The 22,468-nt window shown below is 43.2% G+C and overlaps 1 protein-coding gene across 1 annotated transcript in view; it reads left to right on the top strand.

Annotated features, from left to right (window-relative positions):
- Window positions 1–314: 314 nt before the first annotated feature.
- CYRIB (CYFIP related Rac1 interactor B) overlaps window positions 315–22,468 on the top strand; it is a 76,803-nt gene continuing 54,649 nt past the window's right edge. Inside the window, 2 exon segments of the mRNA XM_063327534.1 lie at window positions 315–366; window positions 369–590. Of these exon segments, the coding sequence (XP_063183604.1) occupies window positions 315–366; window positions 369–590 (274 nt within the window).

Below are 22,468 nucleotides of genomic sequence, written 5' to 3'. Positions count from 1 at the left end.
AGCCTCATTTTCTTTCCCATGGCGGCTTTGCCAAGAGCAAACATTTAAAAACCCTGAACCAGGCCTTAAAAAAAATATATATATATACACATATATAAAAATCACACAACTGGCTTAAACAGCGACCCATAATGGTATGTTAGTGGGTTTATTGAATTGGTAAGGAAGGCTGGGGAGGCGGCAGAAAAATGGCCGCCCCCTCCCCGGCCGCCCCTTTAAGTAGCCTCACCCCCTCGCCATCTCACTCGCCCGCCCGCCCGCCTCTGTTTCGCTCCCCCGCCCCTGCCTGAGACACTGGGAGTCGAAGCAGGTGCATGCGCAGTGCGCTGGCAGCCCGGCGCGCTTGCGCAGTCACCTGCCGGCCGCCCCCCCGCCGGTACATCCGGGTCACCACACGCCCGCCCGCACGGCCGGTTCCCCCGCCTCCCCCCTCCCCCGGCGCGGGCGGCTCCGGCGCTGTCGCCATCCGCGCCCTCCCCTGCCGGGGTCCGGCCGCGCTGCTGCTGTCCCTGCCTCCGGCCCAGCGGGGGGAGCCGGCCGGCGGCTCCGGCTCCCGCTCCCGTCCGCATCGCCCTCCGCGGGGCTGCTCGGTGAGTGTCAGCTGCGGGGGGGCCGGGCGGGGTCCACTCAGTGCCGGCGGCGCGACCCCCCTTCCGCCGCCCCGTTCCCCCCGGGGCCCGGCCTGCCCCTGAGGGGACGGGGCTCCGCCGCCCCGGCTCCCATCTGTTGCTCTCCCCGGGCCGAGCCTCCCCTCAGCCCTCCGCAACTTCTCCGCCCTCCCCGTCCCCCCGCGGCGCCCGGCGGGGTGAGGAGCGGGCTGCCCGCCGCCTTGGGGCCGGGGGAGAAGCGGCGGCCGCTGCCTCCCTCGCCTGGGCGAACCACGCCGATTGCCTGGGACCTGCCCTCTGCTAAACACCCTCCTCCGGGTTTCCCCCGCTTCCCCTCACGGCGGCCGGCCGGAGGCGGAGGATCCGGTTTGCTCCCCCGGTGCAAGTGCAGGCGACTGCCCCGGCCACCGCGGCTCCACCGGCTTGTGGTGGTGGCCCGAGGAACGCGTCCCCCCTCCGCCGGGCTGCAGCCGACCTCCCGTGGGGCAGCCCCGAGCCCCCGGCCCCGGCGGCATGCAGGTGGTGGTTGGGGACGGGGGAGAGTCGGAGTGACAGTGTTAATGGTTAACCGGGGGGAGGGAACCTCCCGAAGGGACATCTGTGGTCCTTCAGACTGCAGCGAGTTAAGCAGAATACACAGATCGCTGCAAATTTGGCGTAGTTAGGGTGTATCCCGCAGTTTTGTGAGCTGTAGCTGTGATGCTGGGACTGTGATTCCAGGTGGGGTTCAGCAGCTGTAACGGGAGGGTGTTGTTTCTAACCTATTCATTAGGTAGCTGATAAAAATCAAATTTTAATTGGATTTTAATTCTCTCCTGTGCAATTCAAGAATAAGGACGCGTGCAACTCAGTTCTATTTTCTTGCTTTTTAATCTGGTATCATATCTTACGTGGTAATAAAATACAAGAAGTTTCTTCACAGAAACATTTCAGATATCAGAGCAAACAAGAGAGTGTGTGTTATGAAGCTTCTTGAAGGGTTTTTCTTTTTTCTTTTCCTGTTCCATTGCATCAGCATCCTGGATCCCAATGTCAGTGGCAGTATGACAGCTGTCTTTCTGCTGTGGTAGTGGAGTCGTACGAACATTTAGAATCTGTCATTCTGCATTTCTGATAACATAGTGCGGAAGTGCAAGTGCTGATTAGCATGTATATTAATCCTCACACCAGTAAAACATTGTCTAGATTGATTGAATAATCCGTGTTTTCCCCTATTTCCTCCTATTCTATTCTTATAAACTGCAAAGTCTGTTTTGTTCAAACTTTTTTTTCCTACTTACACAGGCAGTTTTCTTTCTTTGTGCTCTGACTGCTTGGACTTTAAATGTACTTGTCAATTAATTTTGTATAGTAGGTTCTGGCAGATAGGGGTATTGGACAGGAGACACTTAGTAATTAACCTGAGGCTGCTACTGTCAAGGTTGGAATCTGAGTCCAAACATAGAAGGTTCCACCTGACAGATGTCTTTGCTTAGCAAGGTATGTTGTTAGACTTCGCAAAACATACCTTCAGTTCTGTGTGGCAAGTTTAACAGTGAAAACCTAAACTGTGTGAATAAGATACTGCTCTTTGAAATAGGAATGATTTTTGTCTGGCATACAGAGTACTCCACTGTTGAAACAGAAGTAGAAGAGTAGATAGCTTTTTATCCAAGTCAAACTGTCAGCTTTCGTATTGCATACGTTACCTGTCAGAGAGTAGGGGCCATAGGGAGAAGTGATCCCAGAATCTGTTTTAAAATATCACTATTAAGAAGTACCATGGTTGAATGAAAGTAAGGAATGGATTTGATCTGTTTGTTACACAACTTCCATTTGTCATCAGGTGCTCTAGATTTTCTTCATTGTTTGGAATTTAGCTGGGGCCACCTGAGGTGAGGATTATTGAAGAGATTGTCTTTGAAATTCTCTGCCTCTTCATATAAAACCTTTCCTGGGAGAACCTTGTTGACTGTGGAAACATGATGTTAGCTGGTTCTGTTCTTGCATACATAACTGTCCTGACCCCTTATCTGAGTTTTGTGGGAGTCTTAGTGTCTGGATAAAGAGCAGAAGGAAATTATTTTTTATTGTATCTTAGCAGAATGATTAATTTTGAAATTAATTGAATGCGAGAGCTAAAATGGTTTAAGGACAGTTATGTGGGGAGCTTAATTCAAGGTGTCTGTCACCAGACTTTTAATGGTGGTTACTATACACCTGGAGAGAGACAGAAGGGTAGGGAATATTTATATTGCTAACTGCTGACTTAGTGAGTAATACAGGAACAGAAATTGGCTCTGTCATTTGGAAAAGCATATGTAGGGGCCACTTTGGATCTGTGTAGCTGCTTAAGCATGGTAAACGTAAATGCAGTTTTTTTCCTCTCGCTGTGTATCTAGAATAGAGATACACAAACAGCCTGCAGTACTTCTTTTTCTTTTGTTATTGCCTGCCAGCTGGGGCATAGATGGAACTAATGCATACCCTGTAGTAGAGACAGGCAAAATTAAACGTTGTGTGCAAGAAGTCAGATTTGGTTTTTAAGCAGTCATGTTTGCTTGTGTGTGTTGTTTCTGTGTTTTGGTTGTTTTCTGGTTTGGGTTTCTTTGTTTTTGTTGTTTTTTTTTTTTTTTTTTTAAGAAATGGTGCTACTGTAAGTCAAGGTTACCACCTTTGCCTGTTCTTCTGAAAAGCTTGCTTTTTTATAATTACACTGAGAGTTTTATTCATTGATGTAGATTGGCTTAAGTTGAGAAGAATGACTCCTGTCTCTCAAGGTAAAGTTAACTACCCTAAAGTATATTATAAATCAATTTTGTGAGACTTACTCATCATAAAAAATGTTTGAAACTACATCTTCAAAGCCAAAATATTTTGAGTGTTGTCAAATTGCATCTCATGGACTATCAGCTGTCAAGCAAATGTGCTACAGGCTCCCAAGTGAATACATGTACTGAATCCACACAAGGTTTGAATGTCAGTGCTAACTCCTGTGCTTAGTACCAGGATGCAGAGAGTCATCCTGGTAGTCATTTTGGTCCAACTGAGTCCCTCCAAGTCTATCAGCGTGGCTTCAGAGGTGATGAGAGCAAGGGGACTGGGAATATGAAGGAAGCTGTGCTTGGATTGGAAAGAGTTAAGTGCTGGGGAACACGAAGCATCGGCACTGCTTACTAGCTGTGGCACCTGAAATACATGCATCAATTAGACAAAGATTTATTTCAAATAATTCTCCAGCTGTAAATGATGGCCAGTTGTATACACCTTTTGACATCTCTTCTACTCCCATTCATTTGCATGTATCAAGAACAGTTTTAAATAAATGGATGGTCCTCTTGCATACCTTGTAAGTCTTCCTTTAATATTAATCTATGGACATAAACTCTTTACTTAAGTGTATTAGTATTTTCTTCCCTGTGATTGTGGAAAATTTAACATCTCTACCCAATGTGGAGAACTCTACTTTTCATGTGTATGAAGACAGGGGCTTATCTGATTGCCTTTAATTTCAGGATCTCTTCTAAATTCACCTCAATTTTCTCCCCTTCTGTGATTCAGGAATGTTCTCTCAAGTACCACAAGTTGGCTGCCGCAGCTGGCAGAGCGTTTCAAACTGTCTAAAATTTGCTGAGAGTAATAGGCTCATATAGGCGCTGTTCTACATTTGCAATTCCAGTGCTTACTGGAGGTATATGCACTGCCATTATATAAACAGCAGAGCTTAACAAAACCCAAAACCAAACAATGATCAGTTTTAGAACTGACTAGGTAAAGCTGAAAGTATTTTTAGTTACAGTACTCTCTCCTGTGTTCCCCGTCTCCTGTGGTTTTAATTGCATTTTCCTTTTTAGTAACGGCATTTTATCTTCTCTGTCATGTGAAAGCCTGATGCACAGAAAATACGTTCACTGTGGGAATAGTGAAACTGGTTACAGACAGCATATTGAAAGGTGAAGTAAAATGGTGCATTCTTTTGCCTTTCACTCATGATAATTTGAATTTCAAGGTAGTTGTAAGACAGTCGTAGATGTGAGTTAAAGGCTGACAATGTCTTAGCTTGTATGTGGCTTATGAACTCTTGCATCTGTTGTTACAGCCTTTGTCATCTGGTTATATTACCGTCTTCAGGTGAAACGTGTAGTGATTTATTTCTGGTTAATTCTGGAAATGTTAAATACTGTCCATGAAATTGATTTGTAAAAGGACTTTTGGTACCCGACTTCTTTCTGAGTGTTCTTTTACATTAGTTTTCAGCACCCACAGAAACAATTTTTACATTTCTAGTACATAGACAAGTATTGGCTAGTTTGTGTGTATCAGGAAGGATGGTTGTTTGCCTTATTTGCAAAAGCCTAAAGTTCTAGTATTTCATTTGGGGAAATACTAAACCAAACCCGGTATTCTTTTTACTACACAGAATTGTTATGGGCCTGTACGAAAAATTGGACATGAAGTATCTCTATACTTATGTACAATCTTCAAGTGTATAAAACTAGTTTCCTCTAATAATGTTTGTATGGGAAGGTTTATTTTTATTCTTTTACTCCTGTTCAGTGGAAAAGCTCTATGGTTTGTGGTCTTGTTTACTAAGTGTTTGGCTGATTCACTGGTTTATATCTACAGCACTTGGGATTCCCAGGTGGTCCCTGTGCAAATAGTATAATTGGGTCTGGGACAGCTTAGCTTGTGAGATTGAGAGCGTTCGGTTTGGTGTGGCTGTAGCTACAGAAATAGCATGCCTTGCAAAACAGCCCTTCCGTCTGCCACCCACACCAAAACCTAAAGCTTGATCCTGTAGGCAGTTAATACCTCTGTCTGGAAGGCTGATTCCCATCAGCAAGCGCTTTACCTGAATCGGTGACCACCAGGCAAAAAAAAAGTTTTGTGTCAGTAATCACTTTATAAGTAAGAAAGCGCAGCAGAGCACTGTCCCAGATACATTTTTAAAAGCACTTTTTACTTCAGGCTGCGGGGCGTAACCGTTCCTGGTGGCAGGAGGCTGTTCTGTGAGCAAATTCTATTTAACTGGCACAGTTCAAAAGACTTAAATTCAGCCATGAGGCAATTCTGGTTCTCCTTCAGTACTAGATGATTAAATTAAATGGAGTGTTAGCGTGAGTAACTTTTTCTGGTGTGCTATGCAAGGTAATAGATGAGTTCCTAGGAGCCCTAGTTGTAAATTAGCTGACTGGAAAGCCCTGTTTCTGTGACTAGTGGCTCTAGCAGTTGTATAACTTCAAAAGTTAGATCTAATTGTGTATGCTTCCAGTCAGGTGTGGCACTGGATGATGGCTGCTTCTCTTTTTTATTGTAGCAGTCTTGAGGGTAGCATCCTCACACGGGAAGGGAATTCTTGTGTTTTTGTGTTGTACAGCAAAGGTGTTTGTTCTGTCTTTTGAAGCACAAATCAGTTTGACCTTTCTACTGAAAAAAAAAATAAATGTAGTTTTCTGAATTCTAGCACTGCTAGTCTGGAAGAAAAAAGCTGTAAGAATAAGAAATTGATTCATAGCTCTCGTTTTTTAAAAACAAAGCCTTCCTGTTTAGTGCCCCTGAAAGTGAAACTTCTCAGGTGACGTGCATTCTGGGCATGAAAAGGCAGTTCATTTCTTTTTGTTATATTTGCACCTTTTATGTGCTGAGGCATACGGTTATATCCTTCCTATTTAAGAAGGAACGGAACTGTTCCTTCTTAATGTGGAAGTGAAATATGTAACCACCAGAATGCATGAAGTTTCATCTCAAAGATAAAATTGCTGACCTTTTATATCAATGAAGATCATACAGACAAGGCAGAGTGTTATGTAAGGCTTGCTTCTGGATAGCAGTTAATTGATTTAGAGTTGAGATTTCCTGCTTGTGTTTAGAAGTCTTACATGGGGAGATGTGGGTTTGTCAGCTGAACAGGCAATTGAATTGTAATGACAGTTTTGAAGCTTTTTTTGCCCTGGTACTTCTTGTAGAAGGTCACTTGCTGCATGTTCCCATGTATAACTGGCTCGTCGTATTCTCCCAAATGCTAAAACAGTACTTCAGATGCTTTATCTGTTCCTGCCTTTGCATCTCGGAGTTCAGAGATGAATTAATTTCTTAGCAGTAGTAACAGAATAACAGGACCTAGTTGATATCTCCTAGCTTGAAGTTCAGGGGATGATCTTACAAGAGCTTTTAACTAGTCTAACAAAAGACAAGTTGTTTTCTTATCTTTTCTGAAGTTTCTGGTTTTAGCCACATTCAAACTTGTTATGGAGAAACTCTCAGTTGTTCTGTAACTGTGACTTCTTAATAAACACTGGGTAGAATCATGTTCCCTGTGGGGAACTTCCTGTAGGTGGGGCTGGCAGTAAAGTCTGGTAAATAGCAGCGTAAGTAAGAGACTATTGATTAAGATCTAATACTTTGAGCAAATAATGTTATATAATATTGATGTTAATATTGTGTCAGATTTTCAAAAGAATTTCAGTCAAACTACTTCAGTAGCTGCCAAAAGTGAGACTTGGGAACAGATGTTGTAACTGTAGTCTTAAAATTTTTTGACAGCTCTTCAAATAGCTCTGGTGTGTCTCAGCTTTACAGCAGAGTGTTTTTGCAGGGCTAATGCCTCTTGCTTTGCTTCTCTCTCTGTCCCTAGTCCAGAATGGGCCTCAGTTTGACCCCATTTCAGTCCTATGAAAACTCATGCTCTAATAAACATGTATCCAGCCAGGCGGCATGGGAGAAAAAACAGGTTTGGATGGAAATGACAGCTGAGGTGAGGAGTGATGGTAATTAACTAGGAGGAGGAGCAGCTTACTTTGAGCTGAAAGCAGGGAACAATATTAATTAGAATCTGGGACTGAATTGGGGACAAGTTGTTAAAAAACTATCAGGGCGGTTGGGAGCCTGTTGGCTGTGTGGAGAGTATCGGTCAGGTACTGAGGGAGCGTGTCGGAATGGTGCTGCCTCTCACCCAGCATCTCGGCGACATCAAGGGAAATGGGGTCTTGCTGGACAAAGAAAATATGGGGGAGAGAGCTGACAGGGGAGAAGGCTGGACAGAAGTAAGAGCAGAAGCTGGGATTTTGTAAAGAAGGCAGACAGGGCGGTTGCACAAGGAAGTTGGGATGGTAAAAGTAGAGTCAGAAAAACCGTAAGGAAGGGACTAGAGTGAAATAAAACATTCTGAGTTTTGTCCGTTGCCATTAGTAGCCATCATGTCTTCACTGCTGTAGCTTAATGTGTATCTCTAAGTGGTAGAAATGGGTGTCATGAGCAAATGGTTCTGATTCTGGTGATATGCCATGTAGCTATGAGGATGGAGTGTCTGGGCTTATTTCCTAGTTAAGAGTTTATACTTGTTTTTTTCTGTTAGGCTGCGAAGCAGTGCTTAGAAGTAAAGAAACTGCAGAAAGAAAACAGCCTTGAATATTTAATTGTATATGCCGTTTCTTCCATTAGGACCCTTGCTTTATCCTCAGGAAGAAGTGGCTGGTGCTAGTTTAATGAATAGGTACTTGGTAATTTGTCTTTGTTGCCTAATACCTTACCATGTGCTTGCTAGATTGCTCCAGAGATGCAATTAATTTCCTCTTGGATAGTCTGGTACTGCTTTCTGTGCAGCTATTTGTTATCAGAATGGTCTGGTGAGATGAGGAAATGGTTTGCTTCCTATTTTACACATGAGGAGCAAAGGCATGAAGAAGAGAAGTTCAGCTAGTTTTGCATAGTTAGAAATGACTGGAACCTGAGTCTTTTTAGACTAGTTTACATATTGCAGCCACATCCCCATTGAACTTGCTGCTTTTTTCTTACTATTGCTCCATTTTAATACTATATTTTAACTTCACAGTTGTTTCTTATGTGGGTTTGCAGTCTCTTTGGACGTGTAGCTACCATAACTGAATTGGAGAACATGGCAATACTCAAGGTCGTTCTGTTTATCACGGCATTTCATTTTTGTTAAAAAGGCAAAGTTATTTCTGGTTTCTTCTTGTATAAATATGTTACTTGTTCAGAGAAATGAGGAAGGATTAATTCTGGCACTGTGCGACTCTCAAGAACTCATACTCTGCTATTAGTAACGCCCGCAAACTTTTGGTATTGATGTAGATGGTGTTTCCTGCATTCCTTAGCTGTGCTGCATTCACACAGCTTTAAGGCCAAACTAAAAGGGCCAAACTGCCACATGTTGTAAAAAGACACCTATTTTTAGTGTTTAAATCTTATTCATAAGTCGAAGGGGTGGTGCAGCTTTATTAGTGGAATTGTGGGCAATGAATTCCTTTCCCTCCGTTATGGTGAAGGAAGAAGGAATGAGCTGATTTTTATTTTTCAGTTGGGACTCTCCCAAGTGTCCACATTGCTCTGATTAGCCATTTCATTTGACTGATAGTTCTGTCCTGCTGTAGCCACTGGAAGGGAGGAACCATAAGCTCTTTCTGTTTTGTGGAGCCTTGTGGCTTCTCAAGTTTCTCTTCTAAAGAGAAACCATTTCAACCACTCTAAGAAGTATAAAGCTGCTGTTTCTTCTGTCATTGGAAGGAGGGGTAAAAAGCCTTTGCTACTCCATTGGATTTTTTTTTTGAGGGTTTCTTTTTTTAATCCTCTTACTAGCTCATCACTCAAAGTTTTTCTTGGGACCTTCTGTTCAAGAGATACCATGAATGAGGCTTGTGCTGGTTAGAAAACTGTATAGTATTTAAAAAAAGAAAAGAGTGTTTACTCCTGGGTAAAGAAAAGAACAGCAGCCTCTGCTGATGGAGCTGTGGTTTTTTGCCTTTTCTTGCCAGGCCTACTGTGCTGGCTTATGTTCAGTTAATATTTGGCTGATAACTGTGCAGCTAGCAGCACTAGGAACACTTTTGCTCTAGATTAAATTTGGTGGAAACTTGCTTTCTCTTGGAAGCTTTGCATTCATTGGTAGCAAATCTCTTTTCGGGTTTTAAGGTAGAAATTTTTCTCCCGTGCTAGGGAGGGGGAATGATCACAGGAGTGCTTTCAATCTGAAAAGCCAGTCTGTAATCTGGGTTCCTTAGAAGTACAGCTGGCTTCTGATGTGGTACTGGGTATGTGACAAACACTGCTGTTCAGGCTTGAGGAACTTGCACATGGAAAAGGACACATAAACAAAGATTTTAAACAGCGAGAGCCTCAGGTGCTGTTTTCTGGCCTTATGTAGGCTTTTTATGTGTTTAGTTATGTGATCTGCCAGCTCTGCCCACCTTTACTTTGGTGGGTGGATTTATGCAATTAAAGTATCTCCAGTTCAAGTAAGAATTGTAGTGACACTTCATAAAAGAACATGAAGTGCAACATGCTGAAGCATAGTTACGTGTGGGTGAGTCAGGAGTAGCAGCACTAAAAAAAAAAAAGGAAGTACAGTCATGATAAAACTTTGTTTAAAAAGGAGAAAAAAAAAAAAACAAACAAAAAACCAACAACCAAACACCAGCAAACCAACAACCATCTGTCTCCAGAGGATGGGAATGCAATACGGTGATATAGTTTGTATCTTATAATTGCTCTCTGTGTGTATAGATTTTATATGTGTTAGTGTATGTATCCATAAAAACACATCTCCGCCCACGTACTTGCATGTGTGTCCACGCACTGTTGAGTATAGTTGGCTATATCATATCTCAGTACAGTACTCACGTAGGGCAGTTTGTATCCCAAGCAAACTTGAGCTGTTGTAGAATCCACATGTATTCTTAGGAAACTAGTATTTTAATTGCTGGCCAAAATACCGAAATGATTTTCAAGCCTCTATTTTGGTATACCAGTGATACAGGCTTTGCTTATGCTCTTGTTCCATCTGTTGAGGGCAGATTCTCTCTGCCAGGGGACAAGCACACATGCACTTGCTCATCAGGGCACGCTATGTGCTGCTGACAGTTGTCAGGAAATAAAAAATGCCGAGTACAATATAGTTCACTTTCCACAATGTGTTGGCTTTACAGCACTGCCAGAATGAGTCAATGCTGCTTAATTTTCTGCTGTTGATGTATATGCAATAGCTTCAGAAAAAGAATTAAAAATCTCACTTACTAACTTCAAGTAACTTGTGTTTAGCTCCACAATTATATAGCTTTAACTTCCTCAGAGAACATGTTGTCTTCGTTCTTAGTATTTTTGCATGTTAAAAAAAAATTGCAAGCCAAATGCTTTCTTTAAAATGAAAAGCACAATTGTTGCGCTTAAAATTGGTCTGTTTCCTGGTTCTGAATTGGAGTGTTAGAAAAAGACAACTAAATGTATTTACTGTAGTCCTGGTAAAATGCTGTTCTTGGCAGAAGGATTGCATGTTTCACTTTTATCATGTGTTGTAAATAAGCACAGATTTGATTTAACAGGTGAAGATATTTCTTAATAACACAATCATAAGAAAAATAAGCTATTTTATGTTTGTACTTAAGTGCATTTTTTTCCAAGGACGGTGTTCAGTCTTAATTTGAGCTTGTGCTACAGCTCATCTTTGGAAGTTCAGAGAAGGGGGGGGAAAAAAAAAATGAAGACAGTGAGTGAAAGCCTTGTTAGATATGCCTGAATAGTTGTCTTCGTATTTTAGAAATACCCTGATTCTTTAAAGTACTTGTGTTCTTGCGTAGTTTTTTTGTTTGATTCAAAGCTGGTTTAGTTAAGGTATTCTTTTTTTCCCACTTGCCTTAGGAGGCCCGAGAGTACCGATTTCTACACTTCATCTGCTGCCCTTCACTGAAGGAGGGCACCTCATAAAAGTATCTTTTTCTCTCATCAACCAGTTATTGTGTGTAACATCATCTCTTCCTTACTACTGTCAGCTGTGCTCTGCTTCGTAAATTGCTGAGACTGCTATTACAGGATGAGCTTGTAACGGAAACACGAAGGCTGTGTCCTGCCTGTGAATGCTGTAATAGAAGTCACTGGAAGGTAGGGTTCATGCTCTTGTTCTATGTCTGATCAGATAGTTTTGCTCTTACTGTTCTGTCCTTTCTAATCCTCTTTTATTTGGCATTTATGTAGAAAGCTCTTCTTGCTCGAACTACAGGAAATACCTGGCATAGGTAACATTCTTTGTGTTTTCTTTTGTTTTGACCAGCCATACTTTTCTCTGCTTTATTCTCCCCTGAATACTGGCAAAACGAAAATGTTTAGAGTAACCGCTACTGGTAGCGTCTAATTCGGTAGTACAACAGCTCTGGTTGTTATCCTAATGCTTCTTTCATTTAGCATCATTAATACTTGTAATCATCTCTACAAAGCTGAGGCTAGAACTGCCTGAAAAGGAAATTGTTTGAATTTTCTCTCTGGATTTTCCTTTTTTCTTTATTCCTCCCCCCACCCCTCCTCTTGATGGAGCAGGCTGAGGGATCCTGAAAGCATGTTCCTTAGGGGTTGTTCTTCAGCTCTGAATGTGGGGCCAGTTGGGCCAAAAGTCCAGGTTTCATTTGAACTCCGCTTTGGAATTGGAGATGGCTTGTTGAACAGGACATGGTGCTTTTTTTTGCCTGTTTTTTTCCCGCCCTTTATGTTGTGGTTCTCAGGGTTTCTCAGTACTTGTAATTGGACCAGGCTGCGTGCCTGTAGTAGTTTGGTTTTCTGACAGGTCCTGCTTTTGGGTGTGAGTAAAGTTTACAGTGCAGAAGCAAACCTTTACTCTTTGTGAAGAGCCATGAGCACTACTTTTATCCTTTTCAAAACAGTGCTTCCAGAAAAAAGCATAAAAATCTCACTTTTTCAGTGAAACTGATCTTCAAGGTCAATACTTTAAGCTTTTCTACTATCATTTGAGCAGAAGTCGTAAATTCAACAGCTCCTGTTTTGTTTTTTTTTTTTTTGTTAACTAGGATGAGTAGTGTTTATCATAGGCTGAAGATAATAGCTGCTGAAAGATGCAGCTCTCATTTGTCATTGTCTGTTACTGCCTGAGACTTTTAATGGCATACATTTCTTAATTATATGGGAGTAATTCTGAAAATATGACTTGGCTTCTGTAGTTTGTCTTGAACAAGTTTGAAAAAGGTGACCTTCTTTTCTCAGACCAGGGGGGTTCCCCTCCTCCTCCCCCTCCCCTCCAAATCTTATAGGTTAATTATGAAAAGAAAACCTTTTGGGGAAGTTTCTCTGACATGGTAGCTGTGTCCTCAGCACACAAACTTAGCTATTAGGTCCTCCTTTGCTCTGTCACCTGTGCCAAATAGTTTACTCTATGTACCTTGCAAAATGGCACTGATTTAATCTTTACATAGAAATAGTATGGTCATGGTTTTTAAATATGCTGCATTGTTGTTTTGATAGTTAGCTAGACTTCAAAGAAACAATTTTGGAAAATATTCCTGAAAGCTACAGCCTCAGAACTGTCCCATGCTTAATGAGATTTGCACCTTTTACAGTTGACTTACGTGGATTAGTTTTATCTAAACCTGTGTTTATATAAAACTACAGTACGTATTGAGATTAAAACAGTCTGTCAGGACCTTTAGCCTATCCAGAGCGGAAAGGATGAACGTGTGTTGTCTAGTCTGTTTGCCTGATAGCAGGGGATCAGTTCTGTCTGCTTATCATAAGAGAATTACTACATTTGCATTTGTCTCATTGCCCAGCTTCTGACTCAATATTAAATACTGCATGCTACATGAGTTGATGTTTGTTTCGGAATCTGATGGACGGAGTATGCAGTTGAAAGCTGCACTGACAAAACAACTGTACTGGCAGATCTGGGATGTTGTTTCATTATCTTCGACTGAGGTGCTCTAATTCCAATTGCTTAATTGATCTGATCATATAAATGTATAACGTAGATGATTTGAAGAGGTCCATCCATTTCAATGTGACGAAATGAACTATAGTAGTATGTTGCTTAAGTAGAGGTGCCTATCTAAAGCTCGAACTTACTTGTTTTAAGTTTTGCCTGTCCCAGCCTGGGTACTGGCTGGGCTGTGCGAAACAGACTTGGGAAACAGGTCCTGATTTCAAACAACTTGTGGGGTTATAATAGTTTTAACCAGGGAACTTACCCATGTTAACCCAGTTAGTACAACAGAGGAAATAAGGCAAGAACTGTTTCTTCTGCTGACAGTCATGGCTCAAAATATAATAGGATAAAAGCTTAATTTTATTTAAAGTGCTAGAGAGACCAAAGGAAACAAATACAGATCTTAATTTTATACTGAACTTGCTCTTTAGGAAAGCATTGTCTTTAAAGTTAGTTGAACTTCCTGCTTTCTCCCATGTGTGAGGGCTTGGGGTTTTTTAATACAGTAATTTCAAGGATTTGCTTGCACTTATTCACTCCTCATAAATGTTAAAGCCTTTCATTTATCTCTGAAATCCTTTGACAAAGTTGTCTGGCTGCAAAGAGCACCAGATTTTGCTTCTAAGAGGAAAAGAGGTGTGCTGTTCTCTTCTCTGTCAGGGCAGAAGATGAGCCAAAGAATTGAACTGTGGCCTGTGTCAGTGCTGTATGTTCTCTTGAATGCGAGGCTTCTCTGTTAAAGATTTTTTTTTTTTCTTTTAACATGGTTTGTTAGCTTTCTAAAAGGAGACCTAAGGATGTGACTCAACCTTGCAGAAGGAAGGAAACATGAAATGTAGGCTGTTCTCCTGTTCTGGACTTACAGAAAACCTTTGTGGAGGGCTCATATTGTTGTTAAGTAAATGTAGAACCACTGTACCCTGCATGGAAAATAGGGAAAATATAACTATGAGTGAGTGTTCTTGCCTTTATGAAAAAGGCATTGTGGTTAATGACATCTTGTGTGTAAGTAAAACAAAAAAGCAACCTACGTCCTAATTTAAATAATTTAAATCCAAGGGAGTGCGAAGTCCTATTCTTCCCTTCCCCCCCCCCTTTCTTAGGATGTGGGAACAAAATGCTGTGTATCCGTGTTCATATGGGATGGGAGTTTGAGATGGTGGAGTCAGGTTTGCTGACGCTGGTGTAAAAACAAGTGTTCTCCATTTTCATAGCTGCTTGTATTGTTTTGTCATTTATAGGTCTGAATATGATGGTTTCTACCATTTCTTGATGCAAAATGGATTTGTGCTCAGTACAAATTCAGAAATTGAAGTGGTGAGCATCAATATTAAACTACTTGGTTTATGGTAGTCCTTTTTGTCTCAAAGTAGTGGGCTAGCTAAGGAATAGAGGACGCAGCAGCCAAACATTTTTGTCTTTTTTTCTATTTGTTATACAGTTAGTGTTTTCTATATTCATACAAAGATATCTTCTTAATCATCATACAGGAAGGGTGAGGTATTTTCCCCAGACAGGTGTATGGGCAGTCTAATGAACTAAAATTTATAACAAGTAAAAACCAAACAACAACAACCTAAACAAATGCCCAAAACTGACACCCACCCACATGAAAAAACAAGAGTAAAAGATGTCATGAAAACTATTATAATACCTAATACATACATAAATAAATATTATTTATAATATTTTTAATAGTTATATTAATTATATAATTTAATATATTTCGAATCCTTATCTAAATACTAAAATATATTATAATACCTCCCCCCAACTACACCCCCACTTCCTACTGTACCCCTCCCGTCTCTAGCTCACCCCTGCTGTGGGTTTAATCCCATTTTCCCACCCTAGTGCTGACTGCGAGAGCCCTTCGCTTGCTGGGTGGGTTTGGAAAGGTGCTCTTTCACTTTTCCCCCCGCTTTCCGAGTCTGCCAGGCTGGGGCGATGCTAAGCCGGTCCCCACATCCCACCATGGCTCCTGGGGCCCCATCCCGATGGTGTTGAACTGCTGGAGGCTCAGGAGTGCGTTGGAGGTCTCGGGGATGCTGTAATCAGGGCTCAGCAGCTCTGCCGGCAGGGAGAGCGAGCCGATGTTGCAGGAGATGGCTCCGCCGGTGCCACCAGGGTACCCGGGCATGGGGACGCAGCTGGGCCCAAGCTGGGTGACCAAGGAGCGATCCACTGGCATCTCCTCAGACAGTGGAAGGTCAGCTGCTGGGTGCCGCATGGCTGTGGTGTGGGCGTCAGCAGAGCGGCTGAGGACATGGGTGCCTGGGGGAGCGTTGGTGCCCGCGGCAGCGGTGGTGTCGGAGAGGCTCAGCTGAGCAAACTGCCTCACCATATCCTCGTACCTGGGAAGCATGGTGGCAGCACCGGCGGGGCTGGGGCCACCGCTCTCCCCTGCAGGGTGGATGGGGCAGCACCCAGCAGAGATGGAACGCCGTGGCCAAGCGTGGTGGTGGCCGGTGGAGACAAGCTGGTGGTTGTCCACGGGATATGGGAGACATGGGGATGGAAGCAGCAGCCACATGGAGCCACCTGCAGACCTGCATGGGTGAGTGGGAGTCACGCTGTGCTGGGGGGACCCTCCAGAGGCACCCGCCAAGGTGGCCCTGATCACTGATGTCCCCCAGCTCTGTGGCAGGCACTCCCTGTGGGGTGAGCTGCTGTGCCAGGGGGACAGGGTTGCAGACGGGGTAGGAGACTCCCTTCTAGGAGGTGAAATGGGACAGATGGCCCCAAGTATTTGGGAAATTCTCTGTAAATTGTGTTTACTGGGCACGCGTCACCCAGGGGCAGGACACAGATGCTGGCACAGGATTGCTGAACCCTCGAGCCAAAAACGCCGGGGGGCAGGAGGTGCTGGGGATGCTGAAGGTGCCGTACCTGTTGGGGACGCCGGGGGTGCCCGGGCCGCAGGGAAGGGCTGCTGCTGCCCAGACAGTCGGCACAGGTTCTCTGAGCCTGAAAGAGAGACGGGAGCGATGGCCAGTGGTCACCTCTGCTCTTGGCCCAAGCGCATCCCCAGGCTGCAGGGGTCGGGGTCGATCCTTACCTTGAGGGTAGAAGGTTTTGGGCTGGAGAAAAGGCTGCAGCAAGCAGGGCATTGGTGGGGCTCGGGTGCTGTGCAGTGGGAGCCGCAGTGCTGGCTGCTTCGTGGCCCGTTAGGTCTGTTGCCTGCTGAGGACGGAGGTTGCTGGCTGTGGCCTTTTGTTTGGGGATCTCCTAGGAGGTGCTCCCAGTGTTCCACCCTGCCCCGACCAGGCTCCCCAGTGCCTCATGGGAAGGGGAAGGGTTAAGGGGGGCTGGGGTGTCCCCTGCCCCTCCAGGCAGCTCTCGGGTGCTGTGGTTGCAAACGCCCTTGGTCAGTTCCCAGGGCTGTGGTCTCCTTGGTGTCAGTGAGACTTGGTGGCATGAGTCCCGCAGCCCGAGTGCTGGGATGGAGGGCTGCAGGCTCTTGAGGAGCCTGGGGGAGGCAGGAGAGGTGGAGGTGTTGCACTAGCTGGAAGGGAGAGGTTTGATTGCACGGCCCTTACAGTTAGGGGTGATGTGGTTGGGAGCCTGTAGGTGAGGATGAGGGGGATGGAAAACAAAGGAGATGGTGTAATGGGTGTCTATTACTGATTGCCCAGCCAGGATGCTGGCACTGAGGAGTTCCTGTGTAGGCAGTTTAGAGCAACCTCTGGATCGGTAGCCCTTGTCCTCAGGGGAGATTTCAACTTCCCAGACATCCCCTGGGAATACCACACTGCTGTGACAAGCAGGCCAGGGAAACACTTGAAGTTCGTGGAAGACGATTTCTTGTCACAAGTACTCAGTGAGCCCATGAGGAAAGATGCCCTGTGAGACTTGCCGTTTGTAAATGGAGAAGGGCTCCACGGTCCCCCACAACATCGTTCTCTCTAAAATGGAGAGTTGGATGCGATGGGTGGAGTATTTGGTGGATAAGGACTCGGCTGCAGGGTTGCATCCAGAGAGTAGTGGTCAATGGCTCAATGTCCGGGTGGAGATCCATGATGAGTGGTGTCCCTCAGGGGCCTGTATTGGGACCAGTGCTGTTTAGTATCTTCATCAGTGACACAGACAGCGGGGTTGGGCGCACCTTCAGCAAGTCTGCGGACGACACCAAGCTGAGTGCTGCGGTTGACATGCTTGAGAAGTGGGTCCCTGTGAGCCTCATGAGGTTCAGCAAGGCCAAGTGCAGGGTCCTGCACCTGGGTCTGGGCAAGCCCCGGTATCAATACAGGCTGTGGGCCAAAGGGATTGAGAGCAGCCCTGCCGAGAAGGACTTGGGTGTATCCATGGATGAAATACGGGACACGAGCCAGCAGTGTGCACTTGCAGCCCAGAAAGCCAAGCGTATCCTGGGCTGCATCAAAAGAAGCGTGGCCAGCAGGTCAAGGGTGGTGATTCTGCCCCTCTACTCCACTCTGGTGAGACCCCTCCTGGAGCACTGCATCCAGGTCTGGAACCCTGAGCACAGGAGAGACCTGGACCTGTTGGTGTGAGTCCAGAGAATGGCCACAAAGGTGATGAGAGGGCTGGAGCACCTCTGCTATGAGGACAGGCTGAGAGAGTTGGGGTTGTTCAGCCTGGAGAAGAGAAGGCTCTGGGGAGACCTTGTTGTGGCCTTTCAGTACTTAAAGGGAGCTTATATGACAGATGGGGACAGATCTTCTAGCAGGGCCTGTTGCAATAGGACAAGGGGTAATGGTTTTAAACTAGGAAAAAAAAATAAAAGGTTGATTGAGACTATAAATATAAGGAAGAAATCTCTTATGATGATGGTGGTGAAACACTGGAACAGGTTGCCCAGAGTGGTGGTAGACGCCCCATCCCTAGACACATTCAAGGTCAGGTTGGATGGGGCTCTGAGCAGCCTGATGTAGTGGACGATGTCCGTTGCAGGGGGATTGGACTAGATGACCTTTAAAGGTCCCTTGCAACCTTTACCATTCTGCGACACTCATTGGTAAGTGATGGGTTGGGAAAAACCTGTTTTCAGATGTTTTTCTGGTCTGGTGGCTTATAGTCGTTATTTAAGACCTTGTTTTACTAACCTGTTGTCTCAAAGCAAACTTGCGATAAGTACTAGCATCCCCAAATAGTTCCGACAGACTGTTTTGTTTAAAGATAATTGGGAGGCCTATCTTCATAGTGGCTTTGTATTCACAAAGAAACCCAAACCAAAACTCTAAACCCTATCTTAGTTTAAAACTGACATAAATTGTGTATGTAATTGAAACAGTAATTTGGAAAAAGTATTTGTTAATGACTTTTTCTATAATTTAAAAGAATTTCTATTGCTGAGCAGCAACTCTTTGTGCGTATGTGTAAAGATGAGCAGGAAATGGTTGCTGTTCCAACTGTACAGCGGATTATTGTGCTAGCTACTGTTAAAATAACTGGTGTAGCACTATAAATGGTATCTGGGGAAATGAAAAAAATTTTACATATTCCAGCAAATTCTTTTTGCCGTTATCTCTGTTGTACACTGAGAAAGTTTTTTTTTTTCTTTTGTATCTCATTATTCATTAAGCACCATTTGATTAGATCTGACTTTAGATGGCTACATTTACAATTATCTCATGAGAGTGGACAGTATTTTTCTTCCCATGATATAGCTGGAAGCTATGTTAAGTAGGAGGACTAGGCTAAGCTGTATGAAAGATAGGGTGGAAGGTTTAAAAAAAAAAACCCAAAACAAAAAACAAAACTCACTGATAAATCTCTGGTCTGTAAACTCAAAAGATAAGATGGTCTCGTCGCATGAGCATCATGTTCCTGGTGACAGAACTGAGTTTTCTGGGAAACTTCTGGATACTTAACGATCTTGGTGCTGTTACAGTCTTTAAAGGATAAGGCGAATGGGAGATAAATCTTTGTTTATTCTTAGGAGTTGGGAATGTTGAATAAGAATGCAAAGCAAAACTGAAATCTGTTTGAGTATATAACAGTAATGTGTTGACTGACTGTCATGCTTTGAGTTGAGGGCTGTGCATTCTTGGGATTGGAGTTACTCTGGAGCACGATTATTTGTAAAAATGGTAAAACCTTCAGAGTAAGAGAAGGTTGTTGAAAGTCATAGTTGTGACTCTAACATGCCAACAAGAAAGTTGAGATTATTTTTAATGGTTAGATGGAGGAAAGCTGTAAGAGTATATGAATATTAAATCCTGCGAGTCCTTGACAAGCAGAATTCCTCTGTTGTAACACAGAAGTTGATGGAAGTTTTACTCCAGTAAGAGGGCAGGCTGCTACCCAACCCATAACTACAGCTGCTTTATAAGAACCAGTTACAATTCTCATTTATAGTGTGGCTCTGTATTCGTGGCACAACAGCCTTCCCCCCCTCCCAATTTTTATAATGTTGATTTTTTTTTTTATTTCCTTTCTTGCAGCTACCGTTTTTGTGTTTTACAGCAGTAAAAGATATGTCTTCCTGTCTCCCCCTGGGAGATAATGGGGACAGGTGATAAAGTGGTTAATATTACCTCCTACCACTACCTCTGTCTAGTAGCTGCTTCTAAGCTTAAATAAATTTGTAGCAATTCTTGTCAATGGTTATAGTTCATTATGTTCACTTTCAATTTCAGTTTTTTAAGTGTGTATATCAAGGCTTTTCTTCTGAGGGTATCAGGCTTGTGAAGAAGCAGCAATAATTCTTACTAATCCAACTTCGATAAACTGCCGTCACTGACAAGTTACTCACGGGGGGCCTGAAAGTCTTACGTCCGTACCTGTCTTATGAAATTCCAGCATCTTTCCTGCTTTTACATGGTGTCTAAGGGGGGAGAAAAAAAGCTGGTAATTCATGCCAACTGATATTTCTTTTCTGGGAAGGGGAGGGGAAATAGGCATTTTCAGGTCTCATAACAGAACGGATCTTTAAGCTAGGAACCACTTACTGTCTTGCAAATACCTTTTAAAGGATGCCCTCCCATCAAAGTTGTGAGGGCAAATGCTTTAAATAAAAAGTTTGGAGATAAATACAATCCTGTGATCTTTGTCACAAGCAATCTCTGCTGTCAGTATGAATTCAGAAGTAACATGGGATTGATTGCCTTGATGCCTGCCTTTGAATTCTGTGCATTTGTGCCAGTTTACTTAATATTAGTTTTGTATGCACTTTAGGATATAATGGGACACTCCCCTCCACCTACAAGGAGGTATTTCATTCACCCTTTTTCTTTGCAGATGCTTGTTCATATATGTACAACAAAATTGCTGTTACAGTTTGTATGCTGTCTCAATGTTGAAAGCATCCAGGAATGGCATGTCTTGATTTTTTTATCTCCTTTCTGCCATGGAAAGGAACAAACTGCCAAGACTTCTCTGCCAGTAAAGAATACTTTTCTGCATTTCTTTGAGGACAGCTATACAGAGACTGTGTAAATTAAAGAATGCTTTAAAACCAGAAGTACGTTATTCTAGATGGATGGCGCAGATATTAGGTCTTGCTGAACTTCCCCTTTTAGGCTGAAAGCCTGCCTGCACTTAATCTTAATACAATACAGCTATATAAATTAACGTTTTCAATAGTTCTGAGTTTGGAGATTTATAAAAACAGGGGTGGTAGCTGCAGCTACTTCATTCTCCCTAGCACCTCAGGTAAGGTCATAGTTGACCTCATATTTGAATAATTTGCCCACGAGGCTTTGAAGAAGGACTCGCTTCCATATGCGGAGATTTATCCCAGAATTGTGTTATTTTGGCTTGGTGTCTTTTCCTCAAATAATTGTAGGACTGTTTTTTGTTTCCTAACTAAACCGAGCCTCTGAAACTGTTTGCGCTCTGCCTTCAGAAATGGAAAAAAAAATAATCTATGCATGGGGACAGGTTTTGGTTTCTCTAACTTATAATAGTGTCTGTTTTAGTCTCTGAGTATCTATTTTGTAAATAGGGAAAAGTAGACTTGTTTAGAATTTTGGAAAGCAGAAACAAAGTCTTGAAGGTCAGTCACTTCAAAAGTGTTCATTTTTCCTTAAAATATCCAGTTACGCATTTTTAAAGGGTAAACAGGCTAGAAGTAAGTTTTTATTCTTCAGCACAGGGCTTCAGGCTAAGGAAAAGACTAAAAGCTACAAATTTGCTTGCTGGGATTGGTGTTTATAGTAGTGACTTTGGACTGTGTTGCAACACTTCTGACTTCTTTACTGATTTGAATATTTCTGATAACAACGCTTGCACATCAGAGAAGCCTGTGGAGGGTAAGTGTGCGACTTGATGGCAGATGAGATTTGCTGTTGACAGGTTCAAAATTGTGAACAGTGACACAATATAACATTAAAACCGCTGCTAATTCTTAAGCTTTCAAAACATTTTATTAAAAAAAACTTGTGGAACTGATTTCTGATAAAATGCAGTGATAATTTTTTTTGATTAAAACACTAAACTATTATGATCACAGAATCGTAGGGGTTGGAAGGGACCTTCAGAGATCATCCAGTCCAACCCCCTCTGCCAAAGCAGGTTCACCCAGAGCAGGCTGAACAGAAACATATTTAGATTAATTTTGTGTAAAGAGAGATGGAGTTGTGTAGGGTTCTTTGCTTCACATTTTATTTCTCCATTGGAAATATCTGAAGTGGTGTAAGATTGGAAATGCGTGTCCCATATTTAAGCATTTTATTTACTTACACAGTTGTAGCACACAACTGAACTTTGCACATAAAATTGATAGTATGAAATATTAATTTATTTGAACCCAGGAATTTCAGAGCACTTTTGTGTGTGTGAGGCAGCGGCTTTGTGGGAGCCCTGGGTACTCTAGAGTACAGTGACTGTATTGAAAACCTTTTCATCAACAGAAGCATTCAGAAGAGTAGAATAGCTCAGGTATACCCATCAGCGGACTGGTCTAGCTCAGGTATACCCATCAGCGGACTGGTCTAGCTCAGGTATACCCATCAGCGGACTGATCTGTCTCTCTTTTTTTTTTTTTTTTTTTTTTTGGTCCCTGCCGGGACTTCAGTACACTTCTCCTTTTCACCTGTGTGCCTTTTGAATGTCTATGTCATTCTGTGTAAACATGATTTAATTCTACTTGAGTTGGGGGTTTGGGTGCTGGGAAATGATCCCTTTTTCCATCTTCTTGCTCTTACCAGTGACATAGAGGTCTGAAAGAAAGCAAAGTGTGAGTATTCTGCCTTTGGCCTGAGAA

This window comes from Chroicocephalus ridibundus, chromosome 2 (assembly GCF_963924245.1).
Source record: "Chroicocephalus ridibundus chromosome 2, bChrRid1.1, whole genome shotgun sequence".
NCBI lineage: Eukaryota > Metazoa > Chordata > Aves > Charadriiformes > Laridae > Chroicocephalus > Chroicocephalus ridibundus.
This window is presented reverse-complemented; position numbering and strand designations above follow the sequence as displayed.